Below are 19574 nucleotides of genomic sequence, written 5' to 3'. Positions count from 1 at the left end.
CGGCGCGTTCCCGAAAGCACCCACCATGGCTCGGGTATCGCAAGTAGCGCAGATTAAGTTCATTTCTTGGGAGGCCACCAAACACATTCAGAACACTGGCCAACGGCGCTCAAAGCAAAAGCCGCAGACGTCCTCCTTGGCAGCGGCCGCACTCGCGCGCTATCACTACTGCTGCGCCTTTTTGGCAGCCCCTGCCTTCCTCGGAGCATTAGAGACAGCCAGCCATTCGTTTGAAAAGCTGCTACACACAGCAAGTGGGTGAGATGAACGCGCTCATTAGAACGCCATTTAGAGTAATGACGCTGAAACCTATACCCTGGAAAGCCGACAAATCCGAAGCATTTTCAAAGGTTTAGAGTAGTTTAGGCAGCAGAATCCGTAGCTCTTTGCCGGGCACACTGTCCTCGTGTAAGAAGCATTAATTAGGAGGACACGGCCAAGCCTCGAACACGGCCTGAACCAGCGACAGGGAGAAGTGCGCACGGCGCGGGGGTCCTCAAAGGGCAGCGCCAGGCTGCACAGTGGCGCTGCCTGTTCGCTCCGAAGCGCTACCTTCCCGGGAACGCGCAACTTTCGTCAGACCAGCCCTGCGCCGGCCACTCGGGAGCCAACACGGCAACGAGCTACACGCGAGACTTAACGGGGCCCTGAAAGGCGTTTTGAGCACACCAAACGAACTAGCGCAATCGTTACATTGGGTTGTCAACGTCAGCTGTGCCAAGTATTACTCTTTTACGTGCAGCAGAGAGCTCACAGTTTTGTTGCAAAGTTTGTCGCCCTTTTCTCACCCTTCCCTGCGTGTTTTTGGACGTCATGTCTACGTCATCGATTCCAAGATGTTCGTCATGAGGTAGACATCCTGCTATTGGGCAGCTTTTTCACGCACTTCCGGCAAAGAGATGTGTCGTCTGCTCAGCGTCGGCTCGCCGGCTGATCTGCCAGCGGAGTGCCGGAGTGCTTGGACATTTTACGACGAACGAAACAAGTGTAAACAAACGCTTAACCGTTTGTATTGAATGCAACACGACCATAACACGCCATCGATATTATCTTATGTGACTACGTACCATAAAGAAAGCGTCGAAGCCCCGTGGCACTTCTTTCGCGCAATCGCAGAGAACGCCCTGAGCCAAAAACTTCAAAACAATCCAGAGATGCGTTTCGAACGAACACAACGTCACAACATTCGTTGCAAGTCTGAACCGCGATTGACAGACGATCGGTTGCTTTCTCCTGCCCGTCGTAAATTCGGCACTCACCTCGCGCCCGGTTCGCGGGGACGAACAGCTAGTCACTTAACTCTGGCGCGCAAGCCGAGAAGGCTTTTAGCCAGGCACACTGCACATACCCCATGCGAGGTTGAGTCATACGTCGCTCGAGAAAGATAATCCGGACCATGGGAAGCACTATCCACCCGCAGAAGTACAAGGTCGCATTTCATCGCGAAACGAACGCGTCCACAACAAAGGAGGCGATACACACACACACACACACACACACACGCGCACGCACGCACACGCACGCACACGCACAGCTTCGGTCGCTGCCTTGGCTTATCTGCAAGCTTCGTTCGGACAGTCAGCGATGTTACGACGATAAAGAGCTGCGTGAGGGCGACAGGCTAACCACTTGACGTATTTAGGTTTCGTCCACGGCTTGTTGGAGAGCGTCCTGTTGTTCGCCGCTGGAGCCAGAGGTGGTCCAGAGGGTTAGATCATCTGCATATAACGTGTGTCGGAGGTTGGGTATCTTCGCTAGTTTGTTCGGTAGTTGTAATAGAGCTATATTAAAGAGCAAGGGGGAGATTACCGACCCCTGAGGCGTCCCCTTGGGGGGCGTGTTGAGAGTTGGTGAGGTGAGTGAACCGAGCTTGATGGTTGCCGTGCGTTCGCTGAGAAATGCCTTGACATAGTTATGAGATATTTGAAAGCCTGTGGACAAAACGATCCGCGCCCGCAAGTCATGCATGAGGAAGACGACGATATAGAGTAGAACCTCGTTGATACGCTCTTCAAAAAAAAAAAAAAAAAAAACGCGCGGGAGATACGTGCCACCCGGAAAGCGCATGATCCATCGCAGTGACAAAACGAACGATCGAGAGACGAACATGAGCATTTAATGGCCTTTTGCACTTGTCTTTGTCAACGTCTGCTGACGCATGCTGCGGCCCTTTGAGAGAGCAAGAGCTCCTTTTCAAACATTGCAGACTTCTGTCTGCACTGGGCTTGTTGTTCGCGCGAAAGTAACTCGGCACCGCTTCCAAGCCCACTTCGGCATGAACCCGCCGCGGTGGCTCAGTGGCTAAGGCGTTGTGCTGCTGAGCACGAGGTCGCGGGTTCGATTCCCGGCCGCGGCGGCCGCTTTTCTGATGGTGGCGAAAAGCAAAAACGCCCGTGTGTACGAGATTTCGGCGCACGTTAAAGATCCCCAGGAGGTCTAAATTAATCCGGAGCCCTCCACTACGGCGCGCCACATCGCCTGCGTTGCGTCGGCGCGTTAAACCCCTACAATCAATCAATCACTTCGGCATGAGCATGTGGGGCCGCCGGAGACTCCACCTCTTCCTCCTCGTCGTTGCCGCCGTCTTTCTCGAAGGCTTCGTCCAGCGTCGGCGCTGCTTCATGTCGCGATTCCGCCACGATTTCTTCCAAGGTTAGCGGTTCTCATGTTGCGACGCCGTTATACAGGCGGCGTTGGCTACAGGCAGCAGCGCTACCAAATCACTCCGGCAAGCCCAGAACTGCGGAAAAGCCGCAACGGTGACCCAGGCGGCCCGACCGCCGCTGAAGCTCGGTCCGTACGCACGCCAGCACGTTTTTTTTTTTTTTATTTATTTAACAGTAAAACGTATCATACGGTCGTATTAAAAAAATTACCGGGAAATCGTGTTATCCAGGAATGCAGTAACCGGGCGAAAAACACCGTAACCCTATTTTTATGTTCACCATTGAGAGCGTAGTAACGGGGAAATCGTATGAACCAGGAACGTGTCAACGGAGTTCTTTCTACTGTAGATGGATATGACGACGACTACTACTACCACAGTGAAAAGCGACGACGGAACATGTAATAAACAGTTTTAAACCTAATGCAATGCGTGGTGGTGTCCACCAGTGCTTACTAGAAGGAAATCCTCCAGTTTACAGAATTGTAAATGTGCTGTTTTTTCTCGTTCATTCGATAATTCGACATTCGCATAATTCCCACGTTTTTTTTTTTTTTTTTACTCCCGGGATATCCGAATTAACAAGCTTTCCCTGTAACTGTTCCTCAGCCTGAACGGCTTTCGGAGCGACAGTTCCGCCGGTCAGTGTCCGTGAAGCCTAAGCACGCCCACATCCCAGTTTATGCGTGCACGCGCAGCTAGGCTTCGCGCCCTTACCGATGGCACCCTCATTGGGCTCGCGGGAGATTGAAACGTGGACGCCTCTTGCTCCAACGCGACCTCACCGCTGTCCTCCGCGGCCGAGCGGTGAATGCCGACGACATGGGAGGCATGGGAGGTAAACGGACCGCTAGGATAAGGCTTAAACACGAATTCGGGCACTCGTTAGACCGTGTCCTCCTCCTTCCCAGAGTGAAAGGGCACTGATATGAAGTTGTGCAGAGTGCACTGTTGAACGTGCCGTACTATCGCTTAATCTAGCTACAACGCGACGAAAAAAAAAAAAAAAGGCAGGATTTTAAATTGATTTCATGGTGACGCCCGCGAGTCCCACTTCTGTGTCGCAAACCCCTCAAAACTACATCTTTCCTCTGCTACGGTAATAGGGCCACCTCAAGATAAATTGAACCACGCCGATTTCTGCTCGAAACACTACACAAAATTGTCGTTCTTGTGGCCTATTCGTGGCTACCTTGGCTTGTGTCGGCGAGATCGGCCATCAATGTACGATAGCCTTTATTAGGTAAAAATAAATAAACGCGATCCGGTTACATTACTTGTATGAATAGCAAGATGGGGCCTGATCGGTGCGCGAGGAACAAGCGGTACCACTGAGAGCACAAATCATGCACCCCTCCGTCAAACGACGACGTTGGTCGAACGCGAAACTTGCTCGCGACGGATTCTTTGGTTCGACCATGTCGAAATGGAGCAATCGGACAGACGCCGGCTTCATAGCGCGAGGAACCCTGGTTCGAATCCGGCCACGGGAAGCGTTTTTTTTTTTCTTTCACTTGGGCGCTGTCGCGTTACAGACGCCACCAGTGAGAGCAGCACTAAGGCTTCGCTTTAATACAACAAAAACTGGACACCTCAAGACGTATGCATTGACGGCCTAGCTATATTCGAGGACAACTTCCTGTGGCATTGAAAAGAAGGTTATGAACGAAGGGGGAGGGGTAAGTTAACTGCTCTGTGTTAATTGAGCCAAAGTAGTTCCCAATAAACTGGTTTCGGTTTCAGTTTCGGCGTGACATACGCGCATTTGATGCAATTTATTTATTCGCATTAGCTCCGTGGTTAGAGTGAGTTGATGCACGATCACCGAGCTAGCAAACATATTGGCGCCTCCTTCCCCACGCTTCGTTTGTTTGTAAACACAAGCCAACGCTCTGACTGGAGAACTAAGACCGACCGTGAACTATACCGCCCAACTCTGTGTCGCTCAGACGTGAAGTAAGTTTTGTCAGCGCTGCAGTTTTGACGGCATGTACTTATTTGCAAACTCTTTTGGAGCTCAACTGGACAGCACCACCGACATGTGTAGCATACATGCCGCGGGCGCAGAATAGCAAAAGAGCAGCACGCCCACACGCTTACGCCGGACTGAATAACCAAACGGATTGCGGAAACGACGGAGAGTCCCGGTTGCGTCAGCCTTACATGGGCGCACACTTTGCGAAACACTTGCTTCGTTTGCTTTGACAGCTTTTGCTTCTCAAGCTTCTTAAAAATCCTATGCGGAGAATGAAGTGGCGAGCTGGCGCGAACTGCAAAGGGCATCGACAAAGACGCTATTTTTATTTTTCGGAAGAGAACCATTGCGACGCCAGTGGCAACAAAAAATCCGACAATCTAAAAAAAAAACAATAATGCTGTTTCATACTCTGGCTAGTAATTCAGTAGCACTATCAATCCATGGCTAAAACGTACGAACTATATATATATTAAAATTGCTTAGGTTACAGCCAGGGGATTATTTTTGTTGAACTACTTCCAAGTGCGCACCGAAACGGCGTGGTTCGGGTCTGTAGCCTTGACTGCATTGCCACAGAAAGTTGTCCCCGAGTTTAGACATGCTGCATCGGAGGAAGAAGTAAAATAGCCGCTGTATGGCTCGGAGGTCGCTAGTTCAATAGGCCTGCTAGACAAGGCGAGTTGGTTCATACTTGGATAACCAGACGTGGAGGACACCTGTTGTTTCTCGCCTTGTTCGTGCACGTCTCGCCAGCGCCGCGTTCTCTTCCTTTCACTCACTCACTTCAGTGACACTGCAGTGGGCATCATGTATAGTGCTACGATAGCCAACCACAGAGTTAACGAGCTCATGCCTGTACGCGGGTCGCGGTACCACTAACGCTAGCGTAGCGTGCTGCCAGCGCGCTCCATGTACCGGCGAAGAGCGGGTGTCGTGCCGCGGAAGATTTTCCGCCGCGCGAACTTGGTCGTGAAAGTTCGCTCAATGTATATTGCTACTGTGAGGGGTTTCAGAACAGCCCGTCATTGGGAAAGTGAGCCAAGTTTGCATCCATCCCAGGGGAAAAGCAAGGGGAAGCAGGCCTCGACGTGTGCCCCCAATAGAGGTAAAAGGGCATTTGGAACCACATAATGAGCCGACCGGCGATATCCAGTGCGGACGCGTTCGTCGAGGACGCCCTTCCCGCGGATCCGGGTGACGCCTAGGGAGACGCTTTCGCGGCAGCCGAAATCATGATGCGGCAACCGAACCCTGGTGTCCCGGGGGGTCGCAAACGATAAATAAGGGCGACAGTTTTGAAAGCCTCTGAAAACGGCGCACTGCAACGTCACTGCGACGGCAGCAAATGACCCACGCCTCCTCCGTGAATAGCGGCGATCATGACGAATGACCTCGTCGCGAAGCATGCAAAGGAAGACGGACGTCGCGCTGCTGGTCGATGCTGCGCGCGCAGCCCTCGAGACGAGGGAGCCCAGGTCGCATCAACGGCCACTCGTCGACGCCCGCTGCAAATGAACACTGACTGCTCCGGCCTCCGCATTTAAAGGGCTGACTCGAGGCGGCCTCCCCGGCACGACATGGCAACCACAGTCCGCGTCCCGTCGCGTGAGAAGCATTTGCCGGATGGGAAACCAAATGTCCATTTTATCCGCAGCCACCCATGGAAACGGCCAGTTCGTTCAATCAGCCACGGATCAAGGGGGAAAATGCACAGATTACCACCGGCGGGGTGGAGCGGGCTCTACCCAGGGAAGAAGCACGCCTCGGCCCACTGTCGCGCTGCCGCGCACGTGCAGTGGGCGCGATTCGAACCCTGCAGACGGCTCACGCAACCTACTGCAGGCCAAAAATGCGCATGCCCCTTACACGGCGCTTGCTTGCTTTTGTTACCATTAGCTGCAACACGAGAGAGTCAGACTCGGCGCATAATCTCCAGCTCGCCCCACTTTTTCCACCGCTGCAGCTGATTCCGCCGATGCGCTTACAAATTTCGGGGACACGAATGCCTGGACGCAGCGGCGGGCGCTTGGGTTTCGGCGCACTGGCTGAACGAGCCGTTCCCCGCAAAAACCTCGGGAAAGCAGCGCCGACTGCACCAAGCATTTCCCGCCCCACCACGACGAGATGCGGCGGCGTCTGCCCGCGACGACGAGGGGCAGCAGGCTGCAGTGGCGGCAATCGATCGCGCTTTGCAGGCACGCTGCAGGCCCACCACGAGGCTCGCACCAGTCCCGCACGCCACTACGACAACGCGGCCGACAGGCCACACGGTCACTGCAGCTTGGCCGCGCGGAAACGGAGCACCGTGGCGATTGCGCTTGATTACTAAACCGTGACAAACTATGCACGTGCGCCGCCGACGTCCACCGGCACCCAGGGGCAGAAAAGAGCAGTGGGAAAATCGCCCACCAGTCTCTGGATGATCGGCGAAACACCAGCTGCTACGCGCGAGAGCAGCGCTCGTGGTCCGGGAATGTTCGCGCCACACTTGGACCCCGAAATCGCGGTTGACGGAGACAAAATAGAGTCCAAAAACTTCCGCCACACTGCAAGGGCTGCGGGTTTCCACCAGCCTGGTAATGACGAACAGCCACTCGGCACGGAAGATTGATCGGACGAGACAGACGTTCACTTACGCTACGCTGTCACGAAAGGGGCTCTGCCCTGTTTGGTGCCGAACCCCTGCTCCCGCTAGAGCGGCCCTTTGTAGCGGCACACTGCTCCGAGCCGCTAGCCCGTCACAGAGAGTGTTAGCACAGCGGGTACCGTCCGCTAACGCTACGGCGGCGGGTAGCGGTGCCCGACCGGGCAGGTGCAAATTCGTTCCGGTAGGGTGGATTAGTTCCGCGGGCCGGCCTTCACCATAATGCAGGGGTGGAACAGGGTCCATGGGTTTGGGAGCAGTCCTGGGAGCAGGCAAAAGTGCCTTTTGTAGCAGGCTTGGAGCAGCCAGAAAGGAATATTTGGAGCAGGTTTGGAGCAGCCAGAATTTCCATTTGGAAGAGATGTAACACCATTTCACAGCATTATGGTGACCCCCCTAATCTCCGTACAGGCTGCTGTCCCCTGCCAATTACCTGATCTCTACCATTCTCAGGCGTTCTACCATGCACTAGAACCTACTCTAAACCAGGAACGCAGTTCTGGTACTGTATCTGGAGGTTTACAAAATGAGGAGTCATCTGCCTTCGGCCCCAGCGAGTGCGTCGCATTATTACCGCTCGAAGACCAAACCTCACAGAGTCGAAAGGGGTCAGATAACAGGCCTCGCTTCGTGTCCAGCAAAGGGCAGTGTTTATGCGACCCCACGGCGGCATTCGGTAAAACAGGGTGTTTACTAGCATTTTTTCTATCGAACAGCAGTTTCAGTGCGTACAAAGCTGAACATAGCTTTTTCTTCACACGTCACAGGGATGCAAGAGTCTACGAACTTACGCCGCAGACAATGTAATAGAGCATGTCAGAAGGCCCTATTAATAATAGACCATCCGCCACTAAGCAAGGCTAACCCCAAAGTTGAATTGATTTGCATTTAATTGAAGTTTATTTGTTCTTTTCTGAATACACAAAAAACGGGAGGCGGGGGCAAAAGGCAACCAGCATCCGTTTTAAATTCATTTCCGTTACAAGTTTACGGGCGAAAATGAGCAGATACTTCAAAGCAAAAGTGCACCGAATTAACAAGCGAGGGCAAAGCGTCCAAGACCCTGTTTGTTCAATACATGCAGCAACGCAAAGTTGTGGGCAGCAAAGATAGGATCGCCATAAATGGGCGACTAAATTGATGTTAACCTCCAATAAACTATTACCTTTCATGCGGATATTATTTCATTTCTGGTGAGAAACAAAAACATTTTACTTTTGGCCATTTTTCATTTATTGTAGCGCAGTAGCCGACACCGGCAACCACAACCATGCAAATGCAACACACAAAATTTCAAACAGATGGAGCGTAGTGCCTGCTGCCTTATGGCTAAGCCAAAGCCAGGTTCGATAGCTGCTCATAGTCTTGATGAAACCGTAACCAGTAACGCATTGATGAAACCGAGAAACCCGATGATTCAGCCAAGTTTTCGGGCGCTGGGCATCGTGGCGGTCGCATCACGCGGAGGTGGGTCTCTAGACATTTATTTTCGAATTTTTAGTGCCAGATAGATGGAAATTAGCAGCCTTGATGAGCTTCTACGCTCATTTCAAATATGTAATTGGTTTTAACATAGCTTTATTTGTCAATGAAATACAATGTTTTAAAATTTATTTATTGAGGCAGTCCTTACGGCGGTTCAAGCAATACCGCTTGATCAAACTCTATAATGAAATGTACGGATATAATGAAAAAGATCTGCTCTGCCAGGCTATGCTATTTTTACTCATTTTCAAGACTTTTGCAATGCGTCAAGGAGGTGAACAACAATCCGTATATCAACAATTCGTATAAAATTGTCTAATCTTTACTCATTTTTGCAAATAGGTGCGCATAGACAGGGTGATAAAAATAGCATCACCTGCTAGATCAATCCAGTACGAATTCAATGGTAGCAGTCTTGTCATCCTAGCCCAAGAGCAACATTACAAAACTCTTCGTAAGGCAGAGCATGGTCTTGCAAAAAGAAAGTGAGAAAAATGCAATTGAAGTTTCAGATCATGGTAACATTTGCTACAGCATAGCTCCAACAATGTAATAAACATCATTTTGAAGCTCTGTTCTTCACAAAAAAAAAAAAAAAACACACCAAGTATGTGACAAGGATAATTCTGGAAAGACTGGCGTAAATTTACACGAATACTGTACAAATTTTGAAGGTAAATTAAATTTTCTACTGTTAAACTTCAGAAACTGTATATCCCTTTTCACTTTTTCTCAGTGTCTTTTCATGTGTTGTTCAAACCACGTGTTGTTATTTTTGTGCTGTCAATGAGACTAAAGCACAGCAGCCACCCAGAACTAGACATTGTCCTGCAGTGCACCTCAAACCTACAGCAAGGCTGTAGGTGATATGCACTTTGGTGATGAACGCTTCAGTGACACAAATAGCACCACCCCCTAGATCAATTCAATACAAATGAAATGATACCAGTCTTGTTATCCCAGCTCAAGAGTAAGATAAAGAAACATCCCGTAAGGAAGAGCGTAATCTCACAAAATAAGAAACTGCACAGCTGCAGGTGGACTTTCATTTGGCGATCAATGCCAGAGTGATACAAACAGCCTCACCTCCTAGACCTATTCATTGCAAATGAAATGATACCAGTCTTTTCATCCTAGGTCAAAAGCCAGATAATGAAACACTCCGTAAGGCAGAGCATGATGTCGCAAAATAAGATAGAGAATTACCTTCAACGTCTCTGCAAACTAAAGAAAAGCACAAACATATTGTGCTGCCAACATTATTTTTTTTTTTGCCAATATGACCAAAGCACACCAGCTAGCTAAATCAGGACGTTTCCACGTGGCGCTTCTCGGACTAGGCTTCGTACGTAACAGGAGATCCCGGCAGCGCCGTTCACGGCGTGTTTCGTCGTTTTTTCGTGCGCTTGCAGTGCGAAATCGTTGAGGTAAAGGTCTCCAAGCATTGCGGCATGAGACGAAAAGACGTGATGGAATCGCAGTCACTAACTGCAGAGAAAACGCACCAGATTTAAAATATTGCGGCGGCGGACGCGCGCATGCAAAAACAAAACGAAAAAAAAAATGGCGGCTCAAACGCACCGGCCAATCAGAGACGCGGAACGGGGGGCTTGCCTCGAGCGCGCCTGCTCCTGTCAATCGGCGACTCGTAAACGATCTTCGCGAAATCGGCGGTAAGGTTCGTTCTCCTCATGGGACGCCATTTTGAGATAGCGCAAAATACGCACAAAGAAAGCAGTTACAAGTCTAGCCCAAGACGGCCGCCGCCAGCAGTCTGCTTCGAGTGCGGCGCGTGCGCGAAGACCAAGCTTTTTAGCCCGATTCTCGGCGTTTTGCGGCTCCCGCTGCGTTTACAAAGTCTATTTTAAGATCTTTCCCGACCGAATTCAGCGGTGAAACTTTTAGAGGAGGTGCTTGAAGGTATGGGGACTTCAAAACTGTGTTTTTCCCAAAATGCATTTTTTCACGATTTTCGACCATTTAAAGACCCGCGTCCCCCTTAATTCGGGCGGGTTTGGCGCAACAGGGGCGGTTCGGCGCAGCTAAACACGTTTGGCGCTCAATGGCGCAGCTGTTCCACCACTGATACCCGCGCATTCGCGGCGCCAGGGGCAACCTCCTCGCCTCCCTGCGCGCGCCTGCGCATTCGGGTTCCGCTAACCTGCCACTGTAGCGTGAGGCTTCGGTAGCCGCTATGCCAAAACTCTCTAATAGAGTTTTAGTATACGGGAGCTAGCGTTTAGCGCGCGCAAAATATTGCGTTCGCGCTCCGTAAACGTTTTCTACCAACCCCGCATTTAGTACTGCGCCAGCAACGCTCCGCTAATAGCGTGGTCCTGCTGATGATGATGATCGTTGTGGCCAGAAACCCTTTGTATCGGGTGGACACCGAAATGTCGGGGCCAGGTGAAAAAGTTTACAAAATACCTATAAAACAACGGCTGAATGCCCAAAGTCACTGCACCGTCCCCACCAGCGAGAAGGCTCAGTGTCGTCGCTAGCGCCATCTACGATATCAACAAAGAACTATAATTTCGCAAGCCAACCAGCCCATACAAACGCGACCCAAGGTAAACGGCGTTATCACCCACACCGGCGGTGTTCGGTACGGCTTGGCACAGCGACACAGTGAAGCACAGTCTAGTATTCTGTGCGACCGCAGGTACCTGTCACTGTCAGCAACGCGAGATCGTCGGTGAAGGCGAGGAGGCGCGCGCACAGAACCATTCCGGCCGGCAGCGGCCAGCGGGGGCAGGCCGTCTCGAGCGAACAGGTTTCGCGAGACCAGCGCCAGCCGCGCGCGGACCGCAACGCCGCAAATTACCGCCCGCAAACTCTGGCAAATTGCGTGCGCCCGCAAAATGCAAACCCTCGTTTTGCGGACTGCGCATGCGCACTACTAGGGCGCGCGCAAAAAATAGCGCGCGCTAAACGCTAGCTCCCGCTATTGGCCGCGACGCCCACCACTGGAGAGGCTGGCGCTGCGATCGTTTTGACGTCACTTGTAGGATCACCGTTCCTACCTTGCTGCACGTTGGCTTGCTGCGCGTGACACTTAGCTTAGGACGCGCGTTCTAAAAGTATTTCCGTCGCTTGAAGTTAATTCTCAGTGCGTCAAGCGCAGTTTGACGTCATGGGGATTTTATAACCGTATCAACTGTGGTACATTCTCCACAAACAACTTGAGCGTGGTGGCGTACGTGTGCGACCGAAGCGTAAGCTGCGGCTCGTTTCCCCGATCAACAATGTAGACTACGATGATTGCCAAGCTAAGATCTAGATTTCCCTGGTTTGCAACAAATGTGTAAAGCAAGAAATCATGAAGCGTTTACTGCTCGCAGAAACGCTCCGCGCACACACCACCGTGCCTGCCCGCACGGCCGACGGAGCAGCTCGAACCGTAATCCGGAGCCCTCCACTACGGCGCGCCTCATCGCCCGCGTTGCGTCGGCGCGTTAAACCCCTCAATCAATAAAATAAGCTCGAACCGACGCAGGTCGCGGCAGCAACAACTTGTCGCCGCCTTTTAAAATCACGCTAGTTGTGGAAAAGTAATTCGACAGCAGTGAATGTGGATGTTAGAGTGGTGAAAAATTGTGCTAGGTAGTGTCATCAGCTGTGGTTTTCAAAGCGATGCTCAAATAACTGCCGCGATCTACGCTGACCGTCCCCGAAGGTCGGTCCCGGTACCGCCGGCCCGTCCACGCGCGGTGCGGCGAGCGGCCGAAGGATATGTGCCTGCGCGCAAGCATCGGCCGCGGATAAAAAGTTACACATACAAAAAAGAGGGTGACAATGAAGTGAAAAGTTGTATTAGGGACTCTCATTCGCCACTGTAACGATAGCGGCGAAGAAATATCTGCCGCGACGTTAAGCCTAAAGTTACCAACATTCGATTATGTGCATCCGCAGCCGGCGGCGGGCGGTTCGAGAAGACCCTTTCGTCGCGTGCGCGAGTGTTGCGTTTGGGTTCCCCCATCACTTTGGGGGCCCCAACGCTCGGTTCTCTTTTTTTGCCTGGCCCTTGCATCTGCAGGCTGCTAAGTTGCGAAACTCCGCTTCAGAATCCGGGCGGCGCTAGCCCCCCCACTCCGTGGAAGCTGAGGGGCAAGTCGACGCGCGCGGCACCTAGGAGATGAAAACGGAACTTCACTAAACTATTATTATTCAAAATTCTTCTGTAAAATAAAGACTGCTTTTTAAATTAAAACACAATAATTACGTAAAATTTACTTGTGTTTTTGCGGCTTTTCTTTTTATGACTTACGGCAGCAGCCGCAAGCACTTGAGTACTGCTTCAACGTCCTGCCAACAGACGACAGGCTAGTCAACTTGCCCCGTGCTTGCCCAGGCGCAGGGGGGCAACCGAAGACCGGCTTTCGATACATGGGGCCTATGGGGAGTTTCGCAACTGTCTATATCCAGTAACTCTGCTTTAACAGCAATCCTATCGAAGCAGAATTGGGTAGCTCTGTTAAATAACACCAGTGAAAACAGCATACGGGATGCCCGAGCTTCAATGAAATTTTTAAGTCATGGTTCGCAAAGCCACGTGAAGTCAACGTTCGACACTGATCAGCTAGTCACCAGCATGGGAGGATTTGTGGGTTTGCCTCAGATGGAAGGGGGGGGGGGGAGTTTTGTAATAATAATAATATGTTAAATTGTGCTTTCATATGCGCCTAGGGACAGCCGACGGGCATTTCTGTCTCTGCCGCCCAAAAAAATAGTAATAATAGTTACGATCAATATAACTATTATGTACATTATTGTATTACTGTAATGTACAAAGGTACAAAGTACCTTTCTACATTACAGTCCATTGCATTACATTTGTACATTACAGTTTGTACATTACATTCGGCGACATGTCCACGAAAGCTGAGTGCCAATGCACGTAGCAACGAACTTCTGTCCATCAAACAAGCAGGCAAAATTATATAAACTGTGTCAATTCACGATCACACACATACAAAAAATTATCCACAAGGATAATGAAACGGCTCTCACACAAAATGATCATAGTTTGACACGACTGATCAAATAAAGCAAATTTTCATATATTGCTTCCAGTCGCTGGACCTGAACTGGTGGTTAGAATGGACACATTTGGCAGAGCTGCAGCTTCAAGCAGTTGGCACAGCATGGTGCCAGCAACGCCTCGATGCCAGTGGGTGACGGCGCACTGGGCCCCCCTTTCTGCGCGTTCCCCAAAGGCTATTCCTACCGCTTTTACGTTGTTCCATTCGCATAAATCTGTTTTGTGGATCCTGAACACGCAAGGGCATTCGCTCACTTCACAAGCAAGGGAAATTGCATGCATTGTCCTTACTAGAGGGCTACAACAAGTTGTGCCCCCCACCTCAAATCTACCACTGGTCGCCATGGCTAATCGGTTACATTTCCTGAGGACAAAAGAATGGTCTGCCACTACAGTGCTGTCTGTGACATGCTCTCACTTACGCCAGGCTCCTGGCAACAAGCAACAAAGATTAGCCGCCATACGCACTTTTGAGAGGGCAGGGAATGCAAGCAGAGTTGTTTACCAGAGGTCACAGTTTCTCAGTTTTTTAGATAGGATCCTCACTTTTTTCGAGATAGTGCAAATGCATGCGCCACACCGCACAACTGTTTCTGAAGTGTTACAACTACTCATAAACATTACCGTCAACTCACTGAACAAAAGTGCGAAGCTGGGCAAGATGGTAAGGATTCCTGGATAAAACAGAGCAAGGGATAGGACACAAGTAAGAATGTCCATTTTTACTTGTGTCCTGTCCCTTGCGCTGTTTTATTCATGGATCGTCAGCTCAGACCAGTGCCAAGCTGTCCTCAAGTTGTTGACAACTTTCATAAAAGGAAGTTTTATTGCGGAAGGATTTCTCGGAATGCCTCCAATTACTACTACACTCAAGTCACCATACAAAGATGAAAAGTACATCCGCAGGCCGCCGGGAATGCCCTTCACACAACTAAGATGACCCTCAAATGTTAGGAATCATGTTGCTGCGAAAAAGAATAGTAACATCATTGTTTCAGTAATGTCAGAGGATATTTTTTATTGAAAAGTGAAACAAAATACTGCTCAGAGACGGGCGAGGAGATAATGGAGTTTAATTATTTCCAGCTGAAAGCCTAACATGTTACACCAGGGGAAAATATTAGGGGTGAAGAAAAAGTACTGGAGAATTTGTTCCTGTCTGCAGGAAGAGAAACAGCAAAAAGTGCTTTTAATTTCCCTACTGAAGTCCCTAAATAAAAATTCCATAGCAACAATTGTGCTTAATGAAGTTTGATATAATGGACTGTGAAATTGTCCTGCTTTGCACACCTCAGAAACTTGATCTACTGTCCCACATGTTAGGTTCTGCCGTGCAGCTGACAATATTCTGGCTTCTTGCCAAATGTTTCCCGTCTGTCTGGCCCTGGCCCTTTCAGTGCGCAGCCATGTCTGTCAATGGAAAGTATTTTTAAATATCTCAACAGCCACTATAAAATTTGTAAACCACTATAACCTATCGTAGGACGCCATTGAGCACCGCCCTTCAACCATGTAAACGCACCTGAAACATGTCAAGATGGGTCACCCGTCTACTATGACTGAAATCAGCAAATAGCGCAGTGCACTTGGGCGAGTTAGAATATGTCCAGGATGGCCCAACGCAAATGAAACATCAGACAGAAATAGTCCGCGTCGTCCCCGTGCCTCTTTTCTTGTGTTTCGTTTGCATTGGCCATCACTAGAAATAGGCAAAATTTTAATGCACATCTCTTGCTCAGGGTGAAGGCACCCGAGATGTTGCGAAAATTAAGGAGAAGCAGTGGCGCATAGCTTGTCCACGAAAAGAGAAACGCGTGCATCAGCAGGGTTAGGGTGCCTCGATGCCTGCGAGGCACACATCGAGGCACCCCAAGTAGGGTGGGCCCACAGCGCTGGTTCCTCGCAGCGGCCGCAGGCAGGAACTGGGCCTCTTGCAAAGGCCATACATACAAATGCGCGCGCACGTCCACCCTAGCTTGGCCGTGGAAGTTCAAGTGCCATTGCGGCCGGTTGGGCACTTGGGGGAACGGTCGAGCTGCGCTGCGCGTTCCCCTTATGGCTGGTGTGAGCGCGCGAAGCGGGCATGCGCAGGTTTGCTCCCGCCGGCTGCGGCACTTCAGCCTAGCTGCAATGGCCACTCAGTTTCAAAATCGGCAATTTTCGATGGTCACTTGTGCCGTCAACGCGCCTATTTCAGCTGTCACATTTCATACCTTGCAGTCTTTTCCGCCAAACTATGCAGAAGTAGAGTAAGGTGTTCTCAAGAAGTGAAAACCGAGTGCAGTTGGCCTACAACACCCTACTCCGACCGTCCGCTTAATTTCGCCAAATTTGTGCTGCACGCGAGCATTTGCTCAGCTATAGTCCTCCAACAGTGCACACTAATCATCCCCAACTCCCAGCCACGACCAATCTCTGCCTATGAACTACCACCATCATCGTGTTCTGCTTCTGTTCTGTACGGCCGTTGCTCACTGAATAACCACCGTCTGCCAAGCCCCCTCATCTTGCCTAGCATGCAATAATGTAAACAGTGAGGAAGTGGGTGGGTGACCCAGCTCAGAAGGCGCGAGTCACTGTGAGCTGAAGGGCAAAGATGATAGTCGCCACTATAGCTGCAGCCTACACATTTCTACCAGCTTTTCTACCCACGTTCGGTGCCCAAGCTGTCGGATCCTGAGACGCCTGGTGCCCACGAAGGGGGAATGTTGGCGCAGGAGCAAAGCTCCACGGAATGGAAACGGCCAACCGTGAAGGCCACACCAGAGGCAGCCGAAGACCAAGTCGAAAATGTGCTGGCAGTGAAAAAAGGACTCGGCTCGTAGTGTGGCTGAACAAGAGCCCTCCTGCGATCCCCTGGGAAGAGTGCCTCGCGCCAAGTGGGTCCAAAATGGACACCAGTGGGCAAGAGAGGCACGTGGAGGAGAGGTACTCACTTTGCCAAAGCAGAGCCGCTTGTTCATGGCTAGAAGGGCTGACGCCGCTGATTGGTGGTCGCTGAATTCCACGAAACAATACGGGTCATTCCCGGGCTGCAAGCAGAGAAGCAAAACACACGTAAGCGCTGGCCACCCATGATGGCTGCACACTTACATGGGACCGCAACACTCCTTCCTCTTAATGGTGCATTAAAGGCCAACTGCACTCAAATTTCACCTCGGCCAAATTTGTTTTTAATGCGTAGTAAGTACCCCCAAATAAGCTGAGACACAAGTGGTAGCCCCGTGAAACGCCTCGTTAATCAGTCAGAAGCGTTTAAAAAGGCTCTGCCGCAGACCACTCTGCACCTGCCGGCGGATCGCGTAAACAGCCATGACGCGCCTGTGACGTTCCAGCCGACGGTGGCTTTTTCCTCTGGCCAGCCACGCAGCGGGAGAACCGGTCGAGCTCTGCTGCCCCGTGCACGCGTAGAGCTTGCGCGCAGACATTCTCCCGAACTGGTGACCGTCCGGCCGCTCGCTGGACGGCTGCAACGTCACTGCAATGGCCGCGCTCTCCTCGGTTTCGGTTTCAAAATCGCCGATTTTTGCTGGCCGCTTGCGGCGTCCACGTGCGTATTTCAGCTGTTGTATTTTGCATGTTGCTTTCTTTTTAAGCAGACTATACGGAAATAGGGTTTTCAAGAAGTCGAAATTTTGAGTGCACTTGGCCTTTAAGGAATGCTATTGCACAATCTCTTCCGGTTGCATTTTGACAAAAATGCTTTTGGCACAAACAGAAGCAAAAATCTAGCCCCCCAAACTACGTGTGATCAGCATTATGTTTGTGTTTTTAAAGCCACGGGTGGCTCAAAGGTTGGAATTTAATATTTGGATTACGCTCCAGAGTGAGCTTTTCACCTCGAGTAATTTTAGGTTGTTCTGAAAGAACTGCTGCTTGTGCACTGCTGGTCCCGACTGCTATCACAACCTTTTAGGTTTTGTTTCTGCAGCAAAAATTTTTTGGAGCCCGAACAGCATTTCGTGGGCCACTGATGCTCGTCAGAGACCACTAAAAGTCGTGACATGCGTCGGACGTGCCCAGATCGTTGAGCAAAACAACATCACACACAGTTGAGGCAAAACACAAGTACACAACTGACAGTAGCAGCATTTGTTCAATTAAAAATAGATGCGGAGTTGGTTTTTGCAGTAGCAAATAAAGTAGGCGTTACAAACAATGTCAAAGAGGCGAGATACACGTAAACACTAAAAAAAAGCCGTCTCCTCGGGTTGTTCTGGGAACAATAGAAAATTAATCTGGTTTCTTCATAGGACAAGGGCAGAACAGCGTTAGGGGTGAGGTGGGGATGCTGCGTGGCAGAAGCGTCTTTCGACGATGTTTGCAAGCGAAGCAAGCACAGTTTGGGTCTGGGCTAGTTGGAAGCAGTAATCCATGTTTGTGCCCGTCGCCTCCCTCTGTCCTTGTCCATTTGTGGCGCTGCACAAGTCATGGCCTGAACTGGGCAGCATGGGAGACTCCGACTAATTTCCCCAGCAAGGAGTGGGTTTTTTTAAAGTGTTCAAAGCAGCCTGTTTCCAGCCACTGTTGAACATGTTAATTCAAGATTTTTATGCAAATCTAATGCTGCTGTGAAAGAATAAAATAATAAAAATACCAAGAAGGTAAATCGGCTGTGACAGGCTGTAGTTATGGCAGTGCGTCCAAGCAGAGAACCAGTGGCAGGAGCTTCTGCATCACCCATAAAAATTGGTTTAAGGGTTGCTAAAACTCGTTGGTGACCGCTGCAGTTGTCTCCGGGTGAGGAGTCGCCCTGCTCTACAGGGATTTCGGCCTTATCTCGCTCGGGAGTTCCAAGTGCAGCAGGCAGAACTACAGCAGTAGTTCAAGGCGGGCCAGGTGCTGCATTGGCTGCACATTTCAGTGTTGGGCTGGCCCGGGGAACGGCGGCTTTCTTTGCTGTGGTTACGTGGCCAGGAGGGTGATGTCAACACCCACGACCATTGGGGACAGCTAGACAACGGGTCAAAAACGTCTTCTTGGAGCCGTAATGTGATAGCTTGCATCGTCAGACTGGAGTGGAATCCGTATTGTGTGCGAAGCAGAAGGCTGCGCTCTTCCAGCAACTGCAGTGATGCTACCAGCTTAGGCCATTTTGGAGCAGCTTTTGGAGCAGGCAAAAATGCGTTTTGGAGCAGCAAAATCCGCCTTCGGAGCAGGTGTTGATAAAAGCAATTTTAAGACACGTATGGCATTCATGATAGATAATCGCTAAAAGCACGCCCTTTAACGATAATAAAAAACTCAAAAGGACCCAGAACATGGATATTTTGTCCCCATTTTCATCAGTCTCCTGAAGAATGTCTGCATTGAACTTTGTGCAGCGGCCTGCACAACAAAAATTAAAAAAAAAAGAAGCTCTCATTTTTACACAATAGCAGATTTACTATGAACAAACTAAAAATTGCTTGTCACAACGAACATGCTATGTAAAATCGAGCGCTATTGGAAGGCTATCGTGGGAGCCCTGACGAATAACATCAGTAGCGCCACGGCTTTGACTGCATAATTGAACATCACGCTCCTCCCCTTGTTGCACATGCATCACTATTTAGCAGCGTCAGCGCTGCCACCGCAACGGTCTAAAATGACAAGCCACTGATAGCAGCGCTATTGTTTACAAAGGCAGCGGGCAGCCATTTCTGGCAGCCAACATGCAGCACCTGGCTGAATCTTGCCCCTTCACGACACGCTTGCCACAAGCACCCAAAACGCCTCCGTTAATGACAAGGTAGCCCATTAAATCCGAATGAAAAATTGC

General features: G+C 50.5%; 1 protein-coding gene across 6 annotated transcripts in view; it reads right to left on the bottom strand.

Moving 5' to 3' along the window:
* LOC144156280 (nucleolysin TIAR-like) overlaps window positions 1–19574 on the bottom strand; it is a 169105-nt gene that overhangs the window by 96765 nt on the left and 52766 nt on the right. For all 6 annotated transcript variants that reach the window (XM_077688221.1, XM_077688224.1, XM_077688220.1 and 3 more), the window contains one exon: window positions 16750–16845. In XM_077688221.1, coding sequence (XP_077544347.1) covers window positions 16750–16845 — 96 coding nt within the window. The remainder of the gene's footprint in view (window positions 1–16749; window positions 16846–19574) is intronic.

This window comes from Haemaphysalis longicornis, unplaced genomic scaffold (genome assembly GCF_048455015.1).
Source record: "Haemaphysalis longicornis isolate Haplotype H1 unplaced genomic scaffold, Haemaphysalis longicornis Haplotype H1 scaffold_1, whole genome shotgun sequence".
NCBI classification, from domain to species: domain Eukaryota; kingdom Metazoa; phylum Arthropoda; class Arachnida; order Ixodida; family Ixodidae; genus Haemaphysalis; species Haemaphysalis longicornis.
This window is presented reverse-complemented; position numbering and strand designations above follow the sequence as displayed.